This window comes from Phalacrocorax aristotelis, chromosome 1, assembly GCF_949628215.1.
Source record: "Phalacrocorax aristotelis chromosome 1, bGulAri2.1, whole genome shotgun sequence".
Classification (NCBI taxonomy): Eukaryota; Metazoa; Chordata; class Aves; order Suliformes; family Phalacrocoracidae; genus Phalacrocorax; species Phalacrocorax aristotelis.
This window is the reverse complement of record NC_134276.1, coordinates 135,375,928-135,392,960: the sequence shown is the minus strand read 5'-3', so window position 1 is coordinate 135,392,960 and position 17,033 is coordinate 135,375,928. Positions and strand designations below refer to the sequence as shown.

General features: G+C 41.8%; 1 protein-coding gene across 1 annotated transcript in view; it reads left to right on the top strand.

Annotated features, from left to right (window-relative positions):
* Positions 1-1,790: 1,790 nt before the first annotated feature.
* LOC142065020 (ovostatin-like) overlaps positions 1,791-17,033 on the top strand; it is a 26,754-nt gene continuing 11,511 nt past the window's right edge. The window contains exons 1-19 of the mRNA XM_075110738.1: positions 1,791-1,912; positions 2,432-2,615; positions 2,940-3,096; positions 4,538-4,590; positions 5,439-5,459; positions 6,489-6,657; positions 7,123-7,207; positions 7,999-8,110; positions 8,490-8,604; positions 8,797-8,906; positions 10,595-10,753; positions 11,124-11,351; positions 11,871-11,928; positions 12,443-12,588; positions 13,692-13,841; positions 14,430-14,600; positions 14,909-15,041; positions 15,651-15,747; positions 16,240-16,468. Coding sequence (XP_074966839.1) covers positions 1,791-1,912; positions 2,432-2,615; positions 2,940-3,096; positions 4,538-4,590; positions 5,439-5,459; positions 6,489-6,657; positions 7,123-7,207; positions 7,999-8,110; positions 8,490-8,604; positions 8,797-8,906; positions 10,595-10,753; positions 11,124-11,351; positions 11,871-11,928; positions 12,443-12,588; positions 13,692-13,841; positions 14,430-14,600; positions 14,909-15,041; positions 15,651-15,747; positions 16,240-16,468 — 2,499 coding nt within the window. The remainder of the gene's footprint in view (positions 1,913-2,431; positions 2,616-2,939; positions 3,097-4,537; positions 4,591-5,438; positions 5,460-6,488; positions 6,658-7,122; positions 7,208-7,998; positions 8,111-8,489; positions 8,605-8,796; positions 8,907-10,594; positions 10,754-11,123; positions 11,352-11,870; positions 11,929-12,442; positions 12,589-13,691; positions 13,842-14,429; positions 14,601-14,908; positions 15,042-15,650; positions 15,748-16,239; positions 16,469-17,033) is intronic.

Sequence of the window (17,033 nt, the reverse complement as noted above, 5' to 3'; positions counted from 1 at the left end):
AACAGCACGTTACAGAGAGACCTCTGGGGGACCACCTGTTACTTCTGCCCTATTCCAGTTTCATATGGTTTGAAAACTTCTGTGAAAATCTGAAGACATAAGCGATGGAAGTTTCAAACCTGCCCTATGTGGCAGATGCTACCACTCCCTGTGTTACACACTAGAAAGAAACACAAACAGACAGTGACACAAGATGTCAGGAGAGCAGAGAAAAGCATGCTGCCATGCAGGTGCTCTGCCTTTGAAGCCATATCTCTCTGGCTTCACGTCTACAAAATTTAACCATGTTGATAAACATACAGTGGTGTGTCAACCCCAGCCAGCAGCCAAACACCTACCCTATCTTTCCCTCATTGCCATTTTTCCAGGGGATGGGGGGATAGAAGGAAGGCAAAAAGACCCACAGATTGAAATAAAGACAGTTTAATAAGGAAAGCAAAAGGTACATGTGAAAGAGGATCAAAAAGAGGAATTTATTCACTACTTCCCATTGGCCGGCAGATGTCCAGCCACTTACTGAGAAGCAGGGCATAGTGGAATGCGTAGTGGTTGCTTCGGAAGACAAACACTGTAGCATGAATTTTCCCCCTCCTCCTCCTTTCCCCCACCTTTTATTGTTGAGCATGATGTCATATGGTAAAGGATATCCCTTTGGTCAGTTTGGGTCAGCTGTCCTGGCTGTGTCTCCTCCCAGTCTCTTGCTCACCCACAGCCTACTGGCTTTTGGATGGGAGGCTGGGGAGAGAGGAAGCTTTGATGTTGCACAAGCACAGTTCAGCAACTGCCATAACACTGGTGTGTAACGAGCACTGTTCAAGCCACAAATGCAAAGCACAGCACATGCAGACTACCCTGAAGAAAATTGACTTTGCAACTTCAACTCAATATGAGTGGAAAACAATGAATTACAGTTATCAAAACTGCTTCCCAGCTTTGCTTTTCTTCTGGGGAGCAGAACAGAGTGCTTTATTTTCTCTTGAGAGCACAAGAGAATAAAAGAAGGAGGTAATTCTTCTTTATCCTAACACAGGGTCTTTGAATAAAAGCAGATATTTCTCCCCCTAAAAAAAAAACCTAATTAGATTCCACACAGGTGTAAAAACTATAATCCTGGGGCACTTAAAAATTTATATGGGACCATCAACTGGCTAATTTCAAGCTGAAATGAATCAAACTTCAACACCACTGCAAAGTGCTCAATGGCCATAGTAGAAATAGTTAGGACTTTTTAGATATCTTTCTGTCTCTGATTTCTCTATTATTCCATCTCATCAATATTAAAAATATATTTGAAGCAAGAGAAAAGAGAGGCCAATACATTATTTTAACCAGAATCAGGTGTCAAAGTATAGAAAGTTAGTCTACTTCGCCTAGACTGTGAATCCAGATGGGAAATTCCAAATATGATGGGGAAAACCCACAAATGTTAATCTGATTTGACAGGTTTATTATGGTTTAAGGCATTTTATGCTTTTCTGTGCTGTGCCAATGACCAGTGTAAAAAGCAAAGCCCCTCACCTTGAAGACAAGATCACTAGATGTTTTGTGCAGATGTTCAGAGAACTGCAGTGAAGTGTTACAGTCTGAAGACAGTGGGTTGGTTAAAGCTGCAGTAGGTAGGGATAGGGGAGGTTCTTGCAAGCAGTAGGATACACTGGGATCTCCACCCCTTGCTGCAATTATAAAGGCACTAACATCTAGGGAAGCAGCCAGGGAGGAGTTGAAGGGCTGACTCCTTTCCTCTGGAGTGCTGGGTAAGGAATGTTGCAGAGTTGTTAAACTAGCAGGCAATGAATAGTTTCTTGGGAAGAAAGCTTATCTCTTTCTTCTGTCTCCCAGTGAGAAAAATGTGGCTGAAGTTTCTTTTGGCTATTCTTCTCCTGCATGTAACAGCTGCAAAGGAACCTGAGCCGTAAGAACTACCATATTATTACTAATAGTATTCATAATAAGGCTTTAAAGACACTGTTAATTAGTGCCACTACTTTGAATTTTAACTAGTGCCATGACTCACCTCTGCTATCTGGAGAGCTAAGTTAAACTGGAATGTGGTTGGCAGGTGAATGGTTCTCCTTTAACAGGGAGCAGACCTTCTGCCTATTGTGGAACCTCCACAGAAGTTGATGTGTGTGTTCAGAAAGACAATAGCAGCAACAGCAATGTGCTTTGCTAAAAGCAGGTGGGTCCAGGACTCAGATAAAGGGCAAAAGGGCAAGAGGTAGGAGTGCTAGTAGAGCTGTGTGGGGAACCCAGGGCTGGGTTAGTTGGGAGCTGCAGGGCGGAAGTGAGGGGCACTGGCAGAGTGTCCTATGTTTAATGCAAACTAATCAGCAGGTACTGAACAATAACAATACTTTGTATTTGTTTCATTCTGTTGAGGCTGTTTCTCTTTTCTCTATGATGTCATCACTTTGATATTTGGATCTCACAGGCAGTATGTCCTGATGGTGCCTGCTGTCCTCCAGACTGACTCTCCAGGTCAGGTTTGCCTGCAGTTCCTTCACCTCAATGAGACAATATCCATCAGAGTCATCCTAGAATATGGTGCTTGTAACACCACTATTTTTGAGAAAACCATGACAGCAAGCAATGGTCTACAGTGCTTCAACTTCACGGTAAATTAATTGTAATTTATGTCCAAATGGAAAAGAAATGTAAGGAGGGACAAGAAAATTAGAGCAAAGAACACAGGAGAGGATCAAGCGATGGAAGAAACAAGACTTATTGAAGGAAAAAGGAAGCAGAGGAGAGATATGTAGTAACAGACAAGGAGGCATTTTCAATAGACATAAGAAATAAGAGAGGTCCAAGAGAGGTGATGAAAATGAGACAGGTGTCTCCTTGTAGGAACCCAGGCCACAGGTGTAGCTGTTCAACAGGACCTGGAGCAATTGACTTCCAGACTAGCAACCTCCCCTTGTCTTTCTCTTTCCTTACAGATTCCTCCTGCCAGTTCTGCCCCACTGGCTTTCATTTCCTTCTCTGCCAAGGGCACTACAGTCAGCCTAGAACAGCGGCGGTCGGTGATGATCTGGAACACAGAGAGCATTGTCTTCGTGCAGACAGACAAACCCACCTACAAACCAGGACAAAGTGGTGAATATCTATTTAATTTATGACATGTGCCTTAGGAAGCAATTCCTTCAGATAGAATTCCTCTGCCAGGAGTTTTTCAGACTGAGCTACAGACTAGGCAGTTTCTTCAGAGTTTCTCTTAAAGCCATTACAAGTATTTGCTATGGAGCTCAGAAAGTCATCTTCAGGACAGCAGAAGACTGTCATCCTATGGCCTCTATTATTTTCTTTGTCCTTTCCTCCCAGCTGCAAGAAAAGGGGAGCTTTTACTGATGCTGTTTCACTACTGTTGGCAGGCCAAGATAGTGGAAAGAGGTGATCAGATCACTCTGGCATGAAACATTGCTCCCACAGTCTTCTGTCTGTGATGCTGGTCACCATCAAAGACAGTCTAAAGACCCAGAGTCAAATCCATTATTTTAAAACGAATTATAAGTTCTTAAAGACAAAATCATGCTATTTACCTTCTGCGTTCTTATGGTTTTGGAATTTATATTTTCATGTTGTTGTTTTTCCTACACTTACGCTATTCTCCTACCCATACTTCTCATCTAGCCATTGAACACAGCTCCATGTAAGCAAAGAACCATTTATCCAGATCTATTCCTTAATTCACTTCTAGGCATTAAGGGTTCTAGCACAGAGCTAGAACACTGTAGGAAACACTACGAGAATACTTCTTTCCAGAGGTCAGCCAAATAACACAGCAATTAGACTGGATCAGTTATACTTTATTTAGGCTATCTACTTATATCTACATAAATACATAGCATGAAGGAAAGCTTACCAATCAGAATTTGGTGCCACTAAGGTGTCCCACAAACATGGCTTGATTGTTTGTCAGATTGCTTTTGGTTTTGAGTTGAGAAGGTGGGGAAGCAGTAGATGATGTAAAGGTAATACTTTGTAGGGGCAGTTTTGAAATGTTTTTGTGTTTTCCTTTGTACAGTAATTCATCATTCTCCTTTCAGTTTTTTCTCTTGTAAAGAAAAAAGAAAGTAAGGCAAAGACATGCACAAGTTGAAAACAAACAGAACTAACAAGAATTACACTGCATTAGGAAAAACTGGCACTTCACCTAGTTCTGTTAATGTTTGTAACTTTCACATGTTCAAAGCTCACCCTGCTTTAGAGATGGGGAAATGAAGAGGAACAAATTTGCCTACAACATGCAGACAGCCACTGAAAGAATTATGATTGTCACTTGAGACTGCCTGACCTGCACAGCAGTTCTTATTCATCTAGTCATCCCCTTTCTCTGAAGTTAAGCAAACTTTGATGAAAGAGTGTGAGAACTCGATGCTGGGGAAAAGTCCCCTTGGCAAAGTCGGTGTAGGATTCTTTTGCCTTCAGATGCATTTTATTACCTGCATCCTGCGAAGTAGGACTGATGAATGCAAAACATTGTGCTCAGCTGAATAAACTGCAGTTAATGCTAACACGCTGTTCCTTGTCTTTCCAGTGATGTTTCGTGTTGTTGCTCTGGATTTCAATTTTAAACCTGTTCAGGAGATGGTGAGTAGCCAGAAATACTCCCCTGTATTTAAAATTGCTGGGAGACAACCTCTTCTCAAAATTTAAATAAACAGTTTCTGTGGATAAAATGAGATATTGCAGAGACTAAATGGCAAAGAATTAACATGATTTCCTAGCCACATGTTGTAATCCACCCTTATGTTGGAATAACGTGGAAGAGTGCAACTGTGTAGCAGGTTGGATTCCTGACACACCACCTCCTGCTACTGCTGGGAAAGAGTCTCAAAAAACCCTCCACTTTGCTGATGCAGACATTATTTTAGCTCTGACCAGAAAGCCCACTCTTCAGTCTCCCGCTATTACTGCTCAGCAATTGTTTGCAAAAATTGGCAAGTCATCCACCTAGTACTTTGCACATTTTAGAAATGGGGAAATGAAACTGAAAATTGTTACCACAATTGTTTACCTCATAAGAGACTCTTTTTTCATTTCCAGCAAGCTGCCTTCTTGCTCATAGTACATAAGCCAAGAGACAGAGGGGTCTTCACTGGCCTCTTCTCTTGTGGTGCTACTTAGCAGAGTGGGATATAAGAAGCCCAAATCACAGTTAACCTGCACCTCTATAACTTACTCAGCCGCTCTGGGATTGCACTAAATCCAGTATGATCAGAAACTGCCCCAACATTCTCATTTCATCTCTTCCCTTTACACTATCCTCTGCTTGAAGTAAAACTGCTATTAAACCGATCAAAATAAGATATAAAAATCTCTGATTACTGGTATTATACTGATTATTGGTTAAATGTTTCTTACAGTCCTGGGGAAACTTAATTTGTGTTTGTTCAGCCACCTAATCTCTTTTTGCCCTTTGTTTCTTCCTCTTTCAGTACCCCTTGATTGCCATTCAGGTAAGATGGTTTTTTTTCTCTTTGTACTGTTTTATGCATATAAAGGTAAAATCTAGGGCACATGTGCTTACATCAGTTTGCATGTGTCCACACACAGCCAAATCCTGCTCCTGAGTACACTGGCAGAAATAAGCAGAAACTTCATAAAATCCTAGGATGCTGTCCAAGCTTTGCTAACATGGATAGCATACCTATATTCATCTCAGTAAAAGCTGTACTGTTCTTATGCCTGCCTTTAACTCCCATCACCTCCTCCAGCTTACTCACTTATTTTGGGGTATATTTTTTCATAATTCAAATGCTGCTGAAAACTATGAACAAATGCAGGCTGTGGATACAATTTCTAGCAATGTTAGCACTTCCATGGCATTTTGTGGTGGTTTTTAAAATAGCATTCACCATTCATGTCTAGACAGCATTCTTACAAGTTTTCATGTTATACCGTGAAGTCGGGTGACTTTATTTTGTTTGCAGTGAAACATATGTATTTGGTTCTTCTGCAGTCAGCACTTTAGACAGTTCAAGGAAATAGCGTGAATGAGTTTTATTTAGTCTATCTAGCATAAAATATTCTTGGAGGCAAATGACACCTCAATGAATGCAGAAGAAATGCTTCCTTCCTTCTTTCAGCAACTGCAAAAAGCTGGGGTTGCTAAAGACCAAGATTTGTATGGGATAAGCTTGGCCAAAGGGGGAGCACAAAGAAGGGCTTTTCTTTCTCTCTCTCCCTCCTGGATATAAAACTAGAGCAACATATACTAAAGAGCAGGGAAGAAAGTACTGTGCATCTTCCCCTGATGACTGAGACTAACACCTAGGCTGGCAGAGGATGCCTAAATCTGAGATCAACAGAGGAGAATCTAGCAACGTTAATAATCAGAGTACTAAGGCATAATTTACCCCAATGCACATGCATTAAGCAACTTCCCCAATGAGTTCAAGTAACTTGCCCTCTTTTCTTTTGTGTTTCTGGTTTTGTGTACGCATAGCAAAAGATTTCCAAGGCAAACAAACTCTTCTTTTCTTCAGGATCCACAGGGCAACAGGATCTTTCAGTGGCAAAATGTGACATCGGAGATGAATATTATCCAGATTGAATTCCCGCTAACTGAAGAGCCTATCCTGGGGAATTACAAAATTATTGTAGCAAAGAAGTCAGGGGATAAAACAAATCACTCATTCCTTGTAGAGAAATATGGTAAATGCCACCGGTTGTTTTTAATCACAGTAGGAAACATTATTAGAGATGAGCCCCTATCAATCAACCCATTTGATTGCTAAAACCTCAAACAGCTTCCTGGCAAATGCAGCTTCAATGAGTTGCCATTAAGAACTAGAGAGGGAAAAAAAGAACAGCAAAAAGCCAAAGAAGAGAAATTAATCATTTTGCACAGATTCAGACAGGAAAATAATCTGTATAACTTTCTTGCCAAAGCTCTGTAAGGCATCTAGACATCACAGGATTTACCTCAGAAGTCCTGAATTCTCTTCAAAACTGTATAGAAATACTTGAAAGAACCTTCACAGGTCAGGCCGCTTCTTGACAATTTTGGTACCCCAGTTTTGTGATTCCATTCCATCTGTGACATTTTTTTCTTTCATCTCAGGAGGGTCTGCCATTTGATAATGTGCTAGTTCTTTGTCTTTATATTCTTTGTCTTAGTGTTGCCAAAATTTGATGTCACAATCACTGCACCAGAAAGCCTTACAGTCCTGGAATCAGAGTTCACAGTGAAAGTCTGTGGAGTGTAAGTACCAGGTGCAGAGTGGTTAGGAAATATGCTGAAGAGTAAGAACTTCACAAGGACAGGGCATAGAGACAGGGCTTAGAGAAGAGACATAAACAGGGCCTCAGAAGAGGTTGGTCAGGGCTGACTTGGTGGTTGGAGCTTTCATTTACTTGTGAGATCATCTCATTTTATTGTATGAGTGTTGTCTTCCGTCTGGTGTTTGGTGGGTTGAATAAGTCTCGAGATGTCCCTAGCTAAAGTAAGACATGTCCACTCCCAATAACACACTTCAGAGGGAGATCTTCATACAGCAGAGCACCGTTCAATTCTAGCAGGGGTCTTAGGGTCTTTAACTCCCCCTTCAAGCTTAGTCCTTCAGAAGGACCTTGCTTACTCTAATACCAATATCTTATAATTTAGAATCCAGGGTTGAAATCCTGATCCCCTTGCAGATATGAGGAGTTCTGCCTTGATTTCAGTGAGTCTAGAACTCCAGCCTAAGCTGAAAAGTGGAAGCCACAGTCATAATTTGGTCAGTAGCCATGTCTGTCCATCATGCTTATACAGGTATTCATTTTTATATTTAAGGTGTGGTTTTGGTTCACGGGTTTAGGGGTGAAATAGAACTCATTTCAACTTCTGAGTTGCATTATCCTTTTGTAACAGCAGAAGAGTTAGGAAAAAGCCTCTGAAACTATTCCATTCTCTGGCTTCCAAACTCACTGCTCATCCTGGGTCTATTTCTGCGTATGTTAGTTTAAGCTAATTTTTCAAGCATCAGTTCATGGACCTATTTCCTCTTCCCCTAGGTACACCTATGGCCAGCCTGTTGAAGGGGAAGTGCAGCTCAGCGTGTGCAGGGATTTTGATTCTTACGGGAGATGCAAGAAAAGCCCAGTTTGTCAATCATTTACCAAAGATGTATGATACGTAATTGGTATTCGACTTTGTGCTTGTCCTCTCTCCTGTGTTCTTGCTTCTATCCCTTTGCTCATCACACTGTTCTTTCTCTCCTTGATGCCTCACTTCACTCTACTCATCTATTTGTTTAGATCACTAGTTAGGAACTCAGGGCACCTCATTTCTTTTCTTGTTTTCCTACAGGCCTGAAGAAGGACTGAAATGGTCCTCAGTTTCCTATCTGAAAAGTGTAGGCAATGATGTCTCCATCAGTCCTGTACAAATCATGATAAAAGTAGCAGGAAAAGACTTCACTCACTAAAGACGGGTCCTGTGTATTGCCAGCATCCTTTGAAATCTGTGGTCCTTGGTAACAAGATTTGTTTTCTTCCCTTTCCAGCTGGAGACAGAGGGCTGTCTCTCCCAAGTTTTCAGCTCCAACATCTTTGAGCTAAATCGCATTGGTTACACGAGGAATCTTGATGTGAAAGGCATTGTCACAGAGAAAGGAACAGGTAATCCCTTCTAGACAGTCAGAAGCAGCAACAGAGTATAAGATATTCACCCTCTGCCTGCTGAGTACAAGGATGTCTTCCTGAAGATCTATTTTTATAAGCAAAGCGACCACCTCCAGGCAAACGCTGATGCTGATGAAATTATATGCACGGCAACGTATATCTTCTCATGACTCTGGACATGTCTTACAGGCCTGCAACTTACAGCTACTCAGTCTATTTCCATAACTCGGGTAGTGAGCAGTATACAGTTTGAGAACATGGATCACCACTACAGAAGAGGAATTCCTTACTTTGGACAGGTAAGCAAGGGCATAGAGAGATTATGGTGAAGATGACTGTCAGGCAATCTCATGACAACAGTGATGAAAACATTTGGGGGACTGTTTGGGGCAGGGGGTATTCTCCCCAAGCTTCTTTCTTTACATAGAGTGTCCAACTGGTAATTCTGAATGCTGAAGAGTATTAGTTTATCCTGAGTTTCATTCTGCCAGAAATACTTTGAATCAAAACGTTCCATTAACCAGCATTTTTCTAACTTACATTCTAAGCTTGATATAAATCACTGACCCTCCCTTCAGAATTGACCATTATATGCCAGCCAGAGAGGAATAAAAACATGAGGGATGAGGGAAGAAAGAGTGAAATGTATTTAAAAAAAAAAAAAAGGAAATAACAATATTTCTGTCTCAAAGAGCTTTTTCACGATTTTGTCTTCTATGACAAATCCCACATACCTCTGTCAGTGGTTTAAAGGGTAGACAGAGTAAATGTCTCTCTTTCCTCCAGTTCAGCTTTCTTCAGTGAGGAAAGCACAAGGGGACATCTTACCTGTAGCACTGAAAACAGATAAGAGATTGTCTTTCAATGATTATTTTTCCCCCTCTCTGGAAGATGTCTATATAACTTTCTTACTTGGTCCCCACTCTGTTCTTAGATTGCTGCGCACCTTACCACCCCTTACTGGAGGATGAGGGTCAGCAGGCTCCCTGGGCTGATGCACCACAGTGAAGTCCTCAAACACAGGCATTCTCACACACACTAGAGGTTAAACATTCTGAGACACACATGGTAGGAGACTGGTATGTCACATCTCAGAGGCAAAGCTGCTCCTGTTGGCCTCGGAGAGCTTCTTTGCTTTTGTGCAAACCTGCCCCCCACCCCACCCACCCCTGACAGGGTCACATCAGGGGAACTACTGTCTGGAAGCCACTGATCTCAGTCCCTGTCCTGATGCCATCACTTGCCATTCACGGTCCTTCCCTGCACTATGAAACAACTCTTGCTGGCCATATGTTGCATACCTTCACTTTTGTTGCATTCAGTCCCACTGAAGTCAACATCCACCTGAATACTTCTAGATCTCTATTGGTTTTCTTGTTTCAGTGGTCGTCTCCATGCTGGTTCTGGACAGTGAGGACAGTCAGTCTCCTAAGCTTGTATTTAATATATTAGTACTTCTGCCATCTTTTTTTGAGAAAAAGCTTTTCTGGAAAAAACTCAAAATGAATGCTCAGTTCTAGCAACCTAGAATTTACCTAATGGTGTCTGTTATTTTTTGTTTGTATAACACATAAACAGCAGAGACAGTGGGGACAGAATCGGAAATCAGGCCTTCAGACACTGAAAGTATCAGTAGCAGACTCTCAAGACTAAGAAAGGAGAAAATGGAGGAAAGGAAGTGTATCTTTAAACTGGAAATGTGTAGTCAGAAGGGACCAGCCAGGAAGGAGATGAGACAAGAAGTACTTGCTCCATAAAAGGACATCATCAGTGATGTAGCAGGTGCTGAAGAAGTTCCTGCTCCAAATCTTATAAGATAGCTGAGATAGCTGCCAAAAAGTGAAGAGAGATGTTTCAGTTCTTAAGTGTTGCTTTGAAGGGAGAAGAAAAAGCACTTCTGCTGTGTGGAGAGCAAAGGAGTACAAAATGTTAGTAGCTACCTAGAGAAACATAACGTGCCGAACACATCTTGAATTCTCTTCTACAGATCAAGTTGGTAGACAAAGACAACTCTCCTATTTCCAATGAGGTTATTCAGCTATTTGTCAATAACAAGAACACAGACAACTTCACCACTGATGATAATGGTGTTGCAGAGTTTAGCATTGACACATCTGAAATGTTTGATCCTGAGATCAGTCTGAAAGTAAGTACAAAACAAGGGTGAATTGAGACAGAGAGAGATGGCTGCTCTCAAACTGAACCCCAAAAAAAGATGGGATGAGGTTTGAAGTTTGATAATAAAAATGTGCTTTCTCTGGCTTATTTCATGTTCTAGAGCTCTCAATAATTACTATAAAAGAAGCAAAGGAAACACCTGAGTTGTTGCAATGTAATGTCTTGCTGCAAGGCTGCGAGACCACTGTGCTGCTTTTTCCTGACCAGTTTGATTTTAGATGCAGTTCTTAAATATGTGCATTTTGTGAACTAATCATTCTGATGTCAGTATGTGATAATGATTTCCCTAGTGACATATGTTTGTTTTCCTTTTCTTCCCCACTCCCTCTTGTGATCAGGCGACTTATAAAACCAGTGACCAGTGCCACTCTGAAGGTTGGATAGAGCCTTCCTACCCTGATGCATCTCTGTCCATCCAGCGCTTCTACTCTTGGACTAGCAGTTTTGTGAGGATTGAGCCTTTGTGGAAAGATCTGAGCTGTGGGCAGAAGAGGATGATCACTGTGCACTATGTCTTGAAAACAGAAGGATACAAGAGCATCAACATCATTAATTTCTACTATGTGGTGAGTGTGGGGTTGTTGTATGGTTTGCTGAAAGGGCTTGACCAGGCAGCTCTCTGGGAGTCCTTCCACAGCAGTTACAGCAGTGACTGCTCTTCCAGCTTTTGGATTACCAGCCAGCACAATGGCCAACAACCCAAGGAGAGAAACAGCACTGACTTGGTTTGGCAAAACTACTCTCTCAGGAAAAACGCCGCCTATTTGTGGCCATGTTACTCTATTTCATAGTAAGGAACCACCTTCATATTGTCTTGGTCCAGGGTTCTTGTCCCTTCCCTCCAAGAAAATCTTTATAGTATTCTCTGCCTCCCCTTTCCCTTCCTTCTCCTTCTGCTTCCTGATCTGTGACAAGGGCCCCAGCAGTAGCAGCAGCAGTGGCAGAATCCAGCACGCCCTAATACTGATGTTTAAGCATTTGAAGCCATCTCAATATATATGCCTCGTCGATGTACACTGAACTTGAATGCCGGTTTCTTGCTCCAACCTCTACCAACTCATAATGTATTGCTCTCCTCTGCACAGGGCATGGCAAAAGGCAAGATTGTCCTCACAGGGGAAATGAAAGTTAATATCCAAGCTGGTAAGTTAAGTTGCCAATCCATGCTCCTGCATTAAAAATAAAAATTAAAAAAAAAGGGATGGTTGAAATGAGGACCAAGGCAAGGCTTCCTGGATGTATACAGCAGCTATTGGGAGGGCTGAACCTCTCCCTGGCCACGCATGGATGCATGATACTAGCACTACCACTAAGATCACTATAAAGTCAGATTTAGTCCAGCAAATAATTAATTTGATATGAGTCAGGAAGTAGTGTCCTGTAAAGATTTTGCTGAAGGATAAAGTAGGGAATGCAGAGAGTCTGACTGAGGGGACTATCTGAACCTGGCCACATGTTCAAACCCACAATAAATCTGAGAGCAGCTGGGTCTAAACCCAGGCATGTCATCTCCTGGCAAATCCAGGATTTTTCAGTTTATTGTCTAATTACAGATTGCTCCACTGACTGGAACAGCTCTATGCCAGTTGAAGACAGCTACTACTACAGCAGAACTTTCCACTCCTCTCCTTATTGGTCCCTTTCTCTGTTTTAACAGTCCAAAATGGCACTTTCACCATCCCATTAGCAGTCAATGAGAAAATGGCTCCAGCCCTTCGGTTGCTGGTATATACCTTACACCCTGCCAAGGAGCTGGTGGCAGACAGTGTCCGGTTTCCAGTTGAGAAGTGTTTCAAAAACAAGGTGAGAGGTACTAAGATACAGCAAGTCTTACCTGCTGTCAGATAAATACAAATTCTTTGCACACACATTCACAACAAATTTCCAGTTGTATTTCTTGTTTCTGTCCAATTCTCTCAGCATTAGTCCCTTCATTCTCCTTTTTCCCCTTTTTTCTTATATGATCCTCTACTTCCACGTCCTGGCATTATCATCAAAAGGTAAATCCTCTTTTAAGATTAAGAACTGCTTTTTAGGAAGCCCACACTACCCCCAAATGGTTCCTGCTTCTCTTGAATTATATTAGTGTCTTATTTAGTTTAGACTGTCTGTTCTTTAGCATAGCAAACACACTTTAGTCTTATCCCACTTCATTATTTGACCTGTTTCTTTACAGTTTTTTGTTGAAAAATGCAATTTGTGTTTACCAAAACTAAATATATATAGAAAAGAAAGCAAAAATAACAATCTGGGGTTTAAGTTTTCCTTCACGTTTTCTCCACTAAACATTTTGATTTATTATTTTGAAATCAGATTTCACCTTTAAGATCTTTCTAATCTTCAGTTCTTCTGATTTTTCTAATTTTCAGCTAAAAAACATGAAACATTGAGAGAAGACAAAACAAATGAAGTTAAAAGTAAAATGTTTCCATTTACCTGATATAGTCTTCCCTTCCTACTTTTCCCTCTTACCTAACAAAAGTGTGAAGTAGATTTTGCCTCTGAATACTCAAAACAGAATCTGTTCTATATTTCCTTAAGGTGGGCCGTGGACCTAGTGAAAATATGATTTACTCATGGTAGTGCTTATTACATGCAGTCTGTGTCATAATAAGATTTGATCTGAGAATAGCAGCAACAGAATCACACTTTATTTTAAATCACATGAGTTAGGCTTCATTTAAGCTATCACAGGAGTCCAAATGTGCTTATTGCCTAAGTGCCCATTATAGCGGAGGCCTGGTCAATAGAGACAGGTGAGACCAGACATCCTTCTCCAGGCAGACTATCTGTGCTTTAACAGAGGAGCCTTCTACTCTCCTTCTCACCCTCCATTCACACACACATCCAGAGCACCCCCGAGCAGTAGGGATTAGCCATACCAACATCTCATTGATAAATTTCAGGTCCAGTTGCAATTCTCTGAAAAACAGATGCGTGCAGCTTCCAATGTCAGTTTAAGCATTGAAGCTGCTGCCAATTCCTTCTGTGCTGTGAGGGCAGTGGATCAGAGTGTGCTGCTCCTGAAGTCAGAGACAGAACTGTCTGCAGAAATGGTAAGCTGCCCAGATAAATGCATTGTTTCCTTCCACTGTGGCCCTGCTTCTTCCTCCTCCTCGGTTACTGTGTCTCTTCACTCGAGACTGTTAGACTGTGTTAGACTTCTTCCACTTTTTGCTCGTGTTAGTCATAAACCATCTAGAACAGGCAATACACAGCTTTTGTTTCTTATATTTGGACATCCTTTCTCATGTGGGGTTTGGTTTAACCACTGACTAGTCTCTGGCAGCATGACCCTCTGGTGTATCAGGCACTCCTTCAACTTTTGTGTCATCAACAAAGTTGGTGAGGGTACACTCTGGCCCATCATCTGGATCATTACTGAAGATGTTGAACAGGATTGGACCCAGCATTGACCCCTGGGGTACACCACTAGTACACACTAGTAACTAGCTTCCAGCTAGACTTTGTGCCACTGATCACCACCCTCTGGGTCCAGCCGTTCAGACAGTTTTCAATCCAGGAAACAGATAATTGTTTCAAACAGGCCAACATCTCAGCTCTGGTGATTTGCAGCACATGATGGTGTAGTCAAAATTGATCTTTCCACAGGCACTGGTTTTGTGTTTCCTTCCCCCTCACAGGTATACAGCCTGCATCCCCTGCAAGACTTTCAAGGCTACATCTTCAATGGGCTTAATCTAGAAGATGACCCCCAAGATCCCTGTGTCTCATCTGACAATATCTTTCACAAAGGCTTGTATTACACACCTGTAATGTCTGGATTAGGCCCAGATGTATATCAGTTCCTCAGGGTAAATGTCCTGTACATTACTTAAATCTGTTGAAGTGAGTTTCCACTTAGTTATGTAACTTTAGATATTTCTGCAAATGACGCTGTTAGTAAAACTCACAAATGACAAACTCTCCTCATGGACATCTATTCTCAATTGACTCTGGTGTCTACTGTGATTTTCCAGCATGCACAAAGCTCCCACAAGTCTCTGCACAGATGTCTCTGGGCATCTCTGTGGTGGAGAGGCAGTAAAGGGTAAAAGGGAGGAATGGAATAAACCTCAGCTACAGTAAGGTTATGGCTAACACCAAAATGCGTTTTTTACAGGATATGGGCATGAAATTTTTTACCAACTCAAAGGTTCGGCAACCAGTTCTGTGTACTAGTGAGACTGTAAGGCCTCTGCCATATTTCTTGAATGCAGGATTCGTGGCTTCTACACACCATGCCAAATTATCAGGTAATATAGGGGACAGGAAAGAGATTTTATTTTTCTCCTTAAATTAAGTGATATTTATGTGACATGGACTTGGACAGTACTCATGACTTACATTGGTATTGATATTGACTACTGGTCTAGCACTGAATGAGATGGCTTAGGATAATGACCAATGCCCAAAAAAGCCTTTTAGATCTACATTTCTGATTCACGTTCAGTTTCATGCTGGGAAGTGCTGGCAATCAGTAGCATGTCACACAAAACTAACACTGTTGATACCGTTTTCTGCCTGACCAAAGCTTGTTTTAAAAGGCAGTGCAACAGTGTGGACAGCAAAGAGATCTAAGAGCCAAGAGACCTGAGAGCCAGCCCTAGGTCTTGTGCTTATATCTGGAGACCAAAGCACTTCAAGTAATGTTTTCTTTCTCTGTGATACCAGGTTATACCTAACTCAGAGATAATTAGTGACATTAAATAATATTTGTGTGGCATTACCAATGGCCTCAGTTAGAAAGAAGTGGGTAAACATAACCGTCATTCTTACTGGCCCATGCATAGTAAAACCTGTCCTTTCTGGGAGTCTTTGTCATATGAACCAGGCTTGACTAAATTCCCATCATTTCTTACCAGCTGAAGTTGCTAGAGAGGAACGTGGGGAGAAACTCATCCTTGAGACTATTCGGGAATTCTTCCCTGAAACTTGGATTTGGGATATAGTCCTAATTAAGTGAGTACTGTTTTTTCCCTCTCTTTGCCTTGTTGTCAAGAGTTATGAAATATGTCACCTGCTGTCCTGCAAGGTAACAATTCCTTGCCACCTCTTCTTACATTTTGGCCTGGAAGACCTAGCTTTTTCAAACATCACCTGCCCTCCTCTTTTCAATGATAAAATGGTCCTGTCCCCAAAGACATCAATTCCTCCATCGTGTGTACCATGGGTCATATTCCCTTCCTAAGAAGAGGGACACCTCTATTTAAAATATGGGTCTGCAAAACAAGAATTCTGATTTTCCTTTCCAAACTCAGGGAAATGATAGGCAGAACTTTCAAATGGGCTTTTCTCAGAAGATGTAGGTTATAAGTTCTGGGGGACTTGGATGTGGGATTTCTGCAGACAGAATATGGGTAGTGATGATTTTCAAAACACATTGCCTCTCCTGAGAAGCAAGGTATATGAAACTTACCCTTTCTAAACTCATCCTTTATCCATTCCCATCAGCTCTACTGGAAAAGCCAGCATCTCATACACCATCCCTGACACCATCACCGAATGGAAGGCCAGTGCGTTCTGTGTGGAAGAGTTGGCTGGATTTGGTATGTCTGTGCCTGCCACCCTGACATCCTTCCAGCCTTTCTTTGTGGACTTGACCTTGCCATACTCTATCATCCGAGGAGAAGATTTCCTGCTTAGAGCCAATGTCTTCAACTACCTTGACCACTGCATTAAGGTGTGTACTTCTGCCCACACTTACCCCATCTCCAAAGAAGCTGCAGCCTTTGTAGTCTGAAAAAAAAAAATATTGGTGTAGATGACTGGATCTGCCCCTGCTCTGGACTGATGTACTGCTCATTCTATCTGATGATAGATTATCCTGACTGGATTTGTCCTCCTAAGCCACTACAAAGCAGAGGGAGATCTGTGTAAACTGTAACTAGGATGGGTGTATACACGACTGTCTCTAGAGATCCATAGAGGAAGGAAACAAGAGCATCATTCACCATCCACAGACATGCAAGCCATTGGTGGTTTTAGTGGGGTCTTTTCTTTGGGGATATATGTGAAAGTGTGAAGAAGTGAAGGGCTTGTGCTTGCCAATCAAAAGAAAGTGGGAAGAGCAAGAAGAGGAGAGCAGGCAAAACCTTCTTCTCCAGGGCAAAAGTTCCCAAAAGCACCAAAACAGGGAGCACAAAAGTCTGGTACTTGCCTTACAGAGTATCTGTCCAGCTAGAGGCTCTATTGCTCCCGGAGACTGGGGGGCTACACTCTCAATATTCAGTACTTTCCAGGCAAAA